Source organism: Hippoglossus hippoglossus, chromosome 17, assembly GCF_009819705.1.
Source record: "Hippoglossus hippoglossus isolate fHipHip1 chromosome 17, fHipHip1.pri, whole genome shotgun sequence".
Lineage (NCBI taxonomy): Eukaryota > Metazoa > Chordata > Actinopteri > Pleuronectiformes > Pleuronectidae > Hippoglossus > Hippoglossus hippoglossus.
In genome coordinates, this window is record NC_047167.1 from 18202520 (window position 1) to 18212459 (window position 9940).

The window sequence follows — 9940 nt, forward strand, 5'->3', positions numbered from 1 at the left end:
TTCTTCTTTATGTTCCTGCAGTGAGGTAATGAGAGGTGGCGGTGGTGCACCTGGACATTAGTTGCCACTCGCTAATAAACCAAAGGAAGTTATGTGAACAGATAATCGTCCTCTCAATATCATTTCTAAAGCTCAATCATGAACACATATCTTTCTTAAAGCATCCGAAAACCAAAGTGGTGTTCAGGGGAGTTTTGTGACACGTGACTCCTTGACTGCGTGCAGCTCAGCAAACCTGCCTGCTGTCTGGCTTCATATTTACCAAACAGACATTAGTATCATTAGTCATCTCCTGTGCCTTCTGACAGGAAAATGTCTCCCACAATGTTGAATTATTCCTGTAAAACGTCCAATGTTTTTAAACTTACAGGATTTATTTGGCCTTCATTCTTGTATTTCCTGTAGAACAAATGTACTTGAGAGCAACAAATTAAATGAGCTTCAGAATCAGTGATCCAGTGGCACTTAACACATGTTGGCAGATTCAAGTCTTCTTAGCGGGTATCTTATCTGTTCCTAAGTATTTATTACAATGTCTTAAAAATTGTAATGATTTGTAATGTCAAAATGCTAATGTCACACCTTTTAATAAAAAGCGTATTTGTTTTTACCTGCAAGAATTTTTGCTTTGAGTAGATGAATTGATTTTGAAGCATAAAAGCTCGATGGAATGGAACAAGACATTTATTCTGACTGGAAACAGTGAAAACTTAAAATGTTGTGATATCTACAATATTAAGAACATTTTAAAACCAGAAGAGCTAACAATTGAATAAATGTGAAACTTATGACTTAAATTTTGCCAATGTCCCATCTGCTAACAAGGGGGAGGCAGACATCAATGCGTCTCCATCGTTCCCTGGTGGCTGCCTGTGGTGTCGGTCATAAATCCCACCTCCATGTTAGTGGATGGAACATGGACCAAACTTTCTTTCTTTAACCCTCTTCTATTATAGTTTTATTCTGTCTTATATATCCCCCATCTTTCCTTCCTCTTTCATTCTGTTTCCTGACTCTAATTTCTTTCTTTCTATTATTGATTCATTCTTTCTCTTCTCTGTTCAGTTTTTTCTTTACTATTTCTTTCTTTTTGTATTTTCTCCATCTTTCCCTTCCTCTTTCATTCTTTCTATTCCTGACTATAATTGATTCTTTCGTTTTTTCTTTCTTAAAGAAAGAAAGATGGCCATAAAAATAAAACGTGACAGAATACGAAAGAAATAATGAAAATAGAAAGAAAGGATGGAAAAAGAAAGGAAAAATATGGAAAGAAAGATTGCTGTTGTGATGTGCAGTAATCTGATGCTGAGAGTTCCCACGCCCAGTGAACGCCTCCTCCCTGTGGCTGCAGACTCGTCTCTTTCTGCAGAAAGTGAAGAGTCGCACAGATGAGCTGCGGACATTTGAAAACCTTAACATGGACGTTAACGTGAGGAGAAATTTCACGTCAGGACACAAACGCTGTTGTGCTTTTGTTTAACTTCTTTATAAGTGAGAGGGAGGATGATGATGAGCGTGAAGAAGACTCTTCATCTCATCACAGGACTCATCCTCGTCTTCCAGTTTCAGTTCAGCTTCCATAAAATCAAATCTGCCACTGGTAAGTTATTTAATCTCTATCTGAGAATGTGTGAATGGTTTGTTTGACTAACGCTGGAAAATATATCCAAGTGTTGTGTAAGAAAAATAGAATTAAAGCCACGTTTTTTATTTATCACTTTAAATAATTCAAATGAAACGTGTTGATCTTAATCAATGCACCAACTACAACCTACTAAAGCAACAAAAATGATCAATAATAAATAATCATTTTATTTTCAGTAAAGTGTTTCTAGTAATTCTCATGACATTTCATAGCTCCATATTTGACCATCTTGTTTTCACTTGTTATACAAGTAATGTGGATTATGTGGATATAATTACTGTATATTATTATATTATACATTATGATGTTATACAAGTATAATGGCTTTAAGGAATCACAGAAATATCCTGAATATGTTAATGTTCATTTCACCGTTGTCACTTTATACTAGGCCGAGTGACACAGTGGGAAATAACTGTGAAATAACTAAATAATCACTTTAACTTATGACACCAAGGAAATAAATCGTAAAAGCTGCTGTTTAGGCCTCTAATGCTCTTCTGTTTGTCCCGGGACAGGGATTGTCCCAGGACAGGGTTTGTCCTGGGACAGGGATCCCTCACTTTGAAGTTCCTTTACCTGCTAAAAGCTTTTTTAGTTTGGTAGTTTTTCTTCGCTCCAGTTCAGGGTTAAGGGCAGAGGATGTTGACCATTTAGATTTGTGAATACAGGCTATACAAATACAGTTCGATTGATTGATCGGCATCATCTTTCTCCGGAGAGAAAACTTGACTCCTTCACCAGATCTTTTTCATTCTTTACTTCTTTTTGACTTTCTTTGTTTCTATTTTTCTGTTCATTTTTTTCTTTACTATTTCTTTCTTTATTATTTCCCCCCATCTTTCCTTCCTGTTATTCTTTTTCATGACTATAATTTTTCTTTCTATTAATGATTCATGCTTTTTTAAAATTCTTTCTGATTGATTGATTAGCATCATCTGCTCTGTCTTCTCCACCTCTGCACGAATAAGACCTTATGTAGCGAGGCTTGTTGTGAGGCCCCTGGAGCCACAGGGCCGTGTGCGCTGCGACAGTAAACACAGACACAACAGCCCCTGACTGCTGCCCTGCCCGGCCTCACATGCCTGGTCCTGGAGCTGCTGGTGTGAAGAATGTGAAGCATGCTTTCACCCTCCGCTGTGAAGAGGGAGGTCAGGATGCTCTGTTGTCACTGGCGGGGGCAGGACGACGGGACGCCCGCACGTTTTCCACATGGCCCCCGCTCTGGAGTTGTTTATGTCCTGCTGCATGTGATTGAGGACACATTCTGTCTGCACAGCTGATATTCCCTCACACAGGTTGACCTGTTATTTGCCCCTAAGTAGAGTTAAGATTAAAATAGTGTTGATATCACAGAATAAGAATATATATGTGCCAGGTTTTTCAAGCATTGCACAGCAGAAAGTGTTTGCAGTTATATTTAATGGATATATTATATTACATATTTAAGTAGCCTGAATAACAAAATGCTGCTTCAGAAAAGATTTATATATATTTTGGTCACATGATTTGCGGTTTTCTTTTACCTCTGTCAAGGAGATTGTGTTATTACCTCTGTCAGTTTGTTTGTTGGTTTGATTGTAAGATTACACATGAAACTACTGGACGGATTAGCATGAAAAAAGGTTGGAAGGATGTTTTATGTGTCTGGAAAGAAGCAATTCATCTTTGTGTAGATCTGGATCAGAGGGTGGATCCAGCAATTATTATTATTTTTTCACTTTCTTTACCATTGTGAAACAGGACGTTTCACAACATTTGTATTTATTTCTCAGGGAATAATTCATGGATCTTGACGGGAAAAAAAATCTGACATGTTTAGGGGACCGAAATGAGTTTGTGCAATTCGGTGCAGATTCAAATAAAAATCTGGATCTAGTCAATGTAAATGTGGTTTCATGAGGGGACAGTTATGCGCTGTACTGAGTTCCAGTGTAGTTGCCTCACAAATCACTTAAATGATATTTTTGTTGTAAGGTTTGCTGTTTTCTGTAATTGGAAAAGCTGCAGTCATGAGAATTGTATGAATTGTCTTGTGGTTTTAATGGTGCAGGTTTAGTCGTGTAGAAAGTAATTTGTGACACAGAGAATGTTGAGATCTATAAAATACCTCAATAATGTATTAATATATCCGGTATTTGAATTTTATTGATAATTTATTTTTGATAGTTAAAAAAGACGCATTAAAACAATGATATGATCACAGTGCTAATTGATCTCCCTCTCCCTCGTCTGTAAGGGGTCTACCGCAGTGACACGCAGGGGCTGCCTGCTCCAGAGGGACGGCTGCATGTGAACATCGGGAGTCACAGGGAGAGGAAGTGGGCGTCCAGGCCCAGGTCAGGGGCCCCTGGCTGGGCTGCAGACAAGAGGGGCCACTACAGAGACCAGCACCAACCAGAAGAGTCAGATCTCGACCTGATGATGGAGGAGAGACACGAGAACTCTACACAGATCGTGGTACATAACTCTCCACCCAAGAAACGTAGAAATCAAATGGTGAAAAACAAAAACACGATGGTAGTTCAGGACATCATTTGGGGAACAGTTGTTTGAAAAAGAGAGTTTAACTGTAACAGAGGGAGAATCAATGCATGCTGGGAGTTTTGATGGAGCATCTGTGTATTATGTCTTTTTAAAGAGAAGGAAAAGGGGATTTTAATCATTATATTCACCCCAAAATTGTTCCTGAATTGTACAATTATATAGTGAAATATTCTTTTTAACTCAGCAAAAATAATTCTCATTAATGTGCTGCTACGAACACCAACAGCTGAAAGCATAGTTTTGAAAGGTAATGAGATTGTTGGAAACATATGGACGAACAGATGGAAATTTGGAATCTACTGTGATCCAGGCTTCGCACACAAGGTAAATAAGAAAGACAGATGGGATGCAAGGATTTGAATACCCATGTTCCTCAACAGGACACTGATCACGCCTACTACACGTCGAAAATCTACGGCCCTGGAGACGCGGCAGGTAAAGAGCTGTGGGTGAACATCGATGAGATGGAGGAGGACGAGTGGAAGGTCCATGGTTTCCTGTCCAACACCCACAGACAGACAGAGGTAAAAAAGAAAAACCCTCTGCATGGATAAACTGGAGAAATCCGTGTTTTATCAAAATGAAAGAGGAGCTGTAGAAACATTTAGAGGAAAACTTGGACTTGCTTGGATCAGAGTTGACCCTCAGTCGTTCAAATCAGGATGGAGGAACTTTAATGCATCACATAAGAACAAAAGTGAATTCTCATTTAGCTGCAGTAAAGTTTTATTTTGCATCTTCCATGGCTGATGTATGTCCAGTGTTTCTTGTGATGCCTTCACTTTGTTTGCTGCCAGAGGGTGAATCTTTCCTTCGACTTCCCTTTCTACGGACATATACTCAAAGAAATCACCGTGACAACTGGAGGTGAGTCGCATGATGTCTTTCCTCACTGTTACAAGACGAACTCTGAGATGTTGTCTTAATTTGAGTATATTGTAGTACAGATAAATTATATGAATTTAGATTTTTTTATTGTCTTCCTTTCAAAGTAAAGTTGCACCGTGCAGTTACATCACAAAATCAAGATTCAAGTGTGTAAATCAATTTAAATATATTTTACAGCAGAATGACACAATTTAAAGAGATTATAATGTGCATCACAGCTTTGATTTCATGTTTTCTGTGATTTTCTTTTTAATGATCAGCTCATATACAACCTCTCCATCTCCAGCATGAAGAAAATCCTGAAGTTGAGGATGTGTTTAAAAACTGCGGCAGAAATTAACCTGCACAAATAAACACAGAAAAAGTAGAACGACAGTCAAAAGAGCACAAACCTTCACCGAGGCCCAATTGTCCCGTTCTCTGAGCCACAAACCATCCTCCTCACAAGTGAACCACGTTGAAATGAATACAGATGAACATTTGATGCAACCTCTGCATGTCCGTCTCCTCCAGGTTTCATTTACACAGGAGATCTAATCCACCGGATGCTCACAGCGACTCAGTACATCGCTCCCCTGATGGCCAACTTTGACCCGAGTCTTTCCAAAAACTCATCCGTCTTTTACTTTGATAACGGTGAGAACGACAGAACCATCTTAATTTTACTGTTAATTGCAGTTTTTCTGTTGTGGATCTGCTGCAGAGGTTTGACTGTGTTGTGCATGTGGGTTCATGTCGACTCTTCAGGAACTGCACTGGTGGTTCAGTGGAACCGGATTCCCCTCCGTGACTTGGGTCTGGGGACGTTCACCTTCCAGGCCGCTCTGCACAGCGACGGGCGGATTGTCTTCGTATACAAAGAGGTGACTTTCCTTATCTTCTTCTTCGTGGTCTTCCTTTAATGCAGATTTAGTTTTTATACGTTCGTTATTTTTCTTTCATAGATTCCTGTTGACATCAGCGACATCAGCACCGAGAATCATCCTGTGAAAGTGGGATTATCAGATGCTTTTGTGGTGCTTCATGAAATAGAGCAGATTCCCAGTGAGTGGCCCATTTGTTCCTAAAATCCTTTATTTCAACTTATCAAACAAAATGTCAGATATCACCAGGAATTAACGACATAATGTCCTTTCTGACACGTTCCAGATGTTCGGCGGAGAACCATCTACGAGTATCACAAGGTCGATATCCTCAAGTCCAAAATCTGCAACTCTACATCAGTGGAGATGGTGCCGCTCCCGAGTAAGTTTCTAGAGAAGAAATAACTTATCTCATTCATTATTAGGTTTATTTTAAAGTTTTTTGATTTTAATTTCTAGAATCAAGAGTCAATTTTATAAAACTGGAAACAGAAACTGAAAAGGCAGTTTAGCTCTACACTGCAAAACTTTCAGTGAAAAATACATTCAGGTTTTATTTTCAGGCATTAAAATGGTGTTTCTTCCTCTTCACTGTTTTCCTTATTGCCAGCGTGTCTCCAGTTCTCCAGCTGTGCTCCATGTGTCACTTCTCAGATTGGCTTCAACTGCAGTTGGTGCAGTCGGCTACAAAGGTAAACTGGAAAAGCACACAGAGCACATACCAGTGAGGAGGCTGCGCATTCCTCAAAATGTCATTTCATAAAGCACAAATCTGCAACCGTTGAAATATAAAGATGAGTAAATCATGGCTCAAGGCATGAAGAATATTTGGCCATTGTACATGTCGTCAAAAACTACATAGAAATATTTACATTAAAAACAAAAAATACCCCCCAAAAATTAATTTACCACAGTAAAACTTAAATTAAAAAAAAATACTGAATAAGATGATTGAAGCGTTCTCAGAATTTATAGAATCGACTGCATTAACATTAGTAATACATTATTCAGTAAAGGTTTGTGCATTTGTAATATTTTTTTTTTTTACTACATGCTGCCTTCTTGTATTGGAGCATTATAGTATTTACAGTATAAATGATTATTGTTTGATCATGATTATTAGGATTATTAAGATGATATGATGATATCAGAAGCCTTCTTCTTAATAATTTGTGAAAAATCCTTTGAGGCTTAATTCAAACTCAAAAATATTAATATTATAATACTATATTTGGATCAATGAATAATATATCCTTGCTTCCTCAGATGCTCCAGTGGGTTCGATCGGAACCGGCAGGACTGGGTCGACCTCGGCTGCCCAGAGGAGGTTCTCCTTGTGTTTACATTAAAAAACACTTTATTACGATTATGACTTTATCCCATTTCTCTTTGGTTCTGCACAAATGACGTCACTGATGCTTCTCTTTCCAGAGGCGAGATCCCCGGTGTCTCCGGATAGCAGACGTCACAAACGCCACATCTCCCCACCTGACGCACACGACCACCCCGGTTACAGCTATTGCAGAGGAGCAGAGGACGTCCGCCGTGACCCCCGACCCCCTCAGCAGGACGTCCTCCCTCACCAGCCCCTCAACGCGCCGTAGCACCACCAGCAGAAGAATAATGTCCACACCACAGCCTCCCACCAGCAAACCTGCAGACGGTAAACTTGATCATTTTCTGAGACACAGTGTGGAGATAAAGCAACACTACTTCTGAAAATGTTGTTTATCTGATTTAAGATTGGATCCCAGCTCAGGGGACGGGCGTCATCATGGATGAATGTTTGTTGTTGTCGCACAGCGTCCATGCCCACTGTGTTCTGTAAGCTCCGACAGTGTGAGGGTCAAGTGGTCAGCTATTTCCCAGGCCTCTGCTAGATCATAGCCGAGCGTATACAGCGCCATGTTAAATACTGCATAGTATCCTCAGCTACGGGAGGATGACTCAGTATGTGTGCATCACTCTGTGCTCTGGTTGGGTCACAGTATACGGGGGGGGGGGGGGGGCTGTTTTATTTGGCTGTAGTGACTAATGTTTGTATTCGAAGACGTCAATGTCCAACTCCAACTAAAGTACACCCCCTTATTTCACTTTGGAAGAAGGAAAAGAAAAGTAAATGTATAATTTAATTTATTTATTACAATTTATAACAAAGTTCTTTAAAAATGTATTGATGGCAGATATAATGTAAAAAATAATATAATTAAAATATACTTCAAATGACTAAATCTCTGGCGTTCCTTGTGTCGTCAGCTTGACTCACAAAACTTAAATGACATTCTAGTGTCATAGTGAGATTTTATTTCTCTAGTGAGATTCTAAGATTCCCTACAAACAAGTTATTGTACTAAATGTCATGATGTGTTTCTGTTTCTACAGATGACACAAAGATCTCGTTACACATCAGTGAAGCACGTAAGTTATTTAATTTAATGCACTTTCACAAAACTTGGTGGGAAGATTACTTGGGAAAAACAGATTTTTCAACATTTTACTGCAAACAGAGAAGAAATCTAAAGCTTATATCGATTTTAAAATATAGGTAAGGTTTATCTGCATCTTATAGAACTACAGACCTAAAGCTTGTACAAATAAATAAATAAAAGTATGATTGTGTAGAATGAGAGAGACATGATCTGCAGCGTATTTAAACAATCGGTCTTTATCACATTGTATGAATGACGTCATTATGAAAACATGGGACTGAATCCACTGCTTTTCAAATATTTTAAAAACAACCATATTTAGAAATGATGATTGCATGATTTACAGTGTTTTGCAGTTATCTGCGTACAAACCAACATTTTTGCGTCACACCAAGTTATGGATAAACTCAACATTGATTTTTAACTCGTTACTTATGTGCAACTTGCAGTATTTTTGTATTTACATGTGTTTTCCTAAGTGTAAAATATTTCCGTCAGATTCCATGTGAATGTGACTCAGTGAGTTTCCCCCCTCACCTCTGTGCAGCAGCAGACGAGGAGGAGGACACGGGAGAGGGAGACGAGCGGCTGCAGATGGGCCTCCTGGCGGGCATCGTCCTGATGATGGTCGTCATGGCAGCAGCCGTCCTCCTGTCGCTGTACGTGTACAGTCACCCCACTTCCAGTGCCAGCCTCTTCTTCATGGAGGTGACACACAGCTGCTGTTTTTACTTCTGTGCCATGTCGAGCAAGTGACGTCCTCAAATGTTTAATTATCATCTTTAACCTTCCTGCTCTGCGTTTATTAGTCCGTCTGCATTTAAGGTCACAAGCAGACTTGAAAATTTGTTCAAATAAAATCCATCACTATCACGTATCACCGTGGCTGTTTCAGATCTTCCCTTTAACATCTACATCATTTAAAGAAGATACATTTCAGCTCCAAGATCTTCATCCCATTGATTTTCTTAATATTACATTCAGTTACCTCTTTATGGTGTTTATCTCTTTATTATAACAGTGGTATTGGCTTGTTCAAGTGTACCTAACAAAGTGACATCTGTGAAGGAGCAGTAATGACTTGTAACAACGTTCCAAAATACAACTAAAATCAATAATTTCTATTGATTTGAGACCAGATTCTTGTATTATCTGTTTTCCTCTCCCTCACACAGCGGCGGCCGACCCGCTGGCCCATCATGAAGTTCAGACGAGGGTCTGGTCACCCGTCCTACGCTGAGGTGGAGGCGCCCGGTCAGGACAAAGAGGGCTCGGTGGTCATCGACCCCAAACAGTCGTTTGTGATGTCGGACAGAAGAGAGAGCGAACAGAAGGAAGGATTCATAGTCCCTGATCAGAGGGAGCGCTTCCTGGTCTCAGAGAGCTCCTGACCAACACTACACATCCCACAAGGCTTTGGGGACAGAGCTGGTTCTCTATGTGAGTTAGCGTTATGTGCTCCAATGCTGAAATATTTCTCAATTTAGCTGCTGCTCAAGTTCACGTTAAGGACAGAATTTGAGCCCAGAGAGGAAAAGTTAACTTCAGATGTGTTTATACAACACTTT

The 9940-nt window shown here is 39.6% G+C and overlaps 1 protein-coding gene across 1 annotated transcript; it reads left to right on the forward strand.

Annotated features, from left to right (window-relative positions):
• Window positions 1-1525: 1525 nt before the first annotated feature.
• On the forward strand, window positions 1526-9763 carry LOC117778288 (plexin domain-containing protein 2-like). The gene is made up of 14 exons (XM_034613765.1): window positions 1526-1600; window positions 3885-4105; window positions 4573-4716; window positions 4990-5059; window positions 5594-5716; window positions 5828-5943; window positions 6025-6124; window positions 6230-6325; window positions 6554-6635; window positions 7210-7270; window positions 7375-7606; window positions 8326-8361; window positions 8920-9080; window positions 9548-9763. Exons 2-14 carry the CDS (start codon window positions 4067-4069, stop codon window positions 9761-9763), a joined length of 1476 nt encoding a protein of 491 aa, XP_034469656.1. The 5' UTR covers window positions 1526-1600; window positions 3885-4066.
• The last annotated feature ends 177 nt before the right edge of the window (window positions 9764-9940 follow it).

Bases quoted from the DNA above. Each gene is read 5' to 3' on its own strand.
- LOC117778288 (XM_034613765.1), top strand. From the start codon at position 4,067: ATGATGGAGGAGAGACACGAGAACTCTACACAGATCGTG. The intron at 6,326-6,553 runs GTAAGTTTCTAG...CCTTATTGCCAG, and splicing joins GGAGATGGTGCCGCTCCCGA to CGTGTCTCCAGTTCTCCAGC. The intron at 8,362-8,919 runs GTAAGTTATTTA...ACCTCTGTGCAG, and splicing joins GTTACACATCAGTGAAGCAC to CAGCAGACGAGGAGGAGGAC.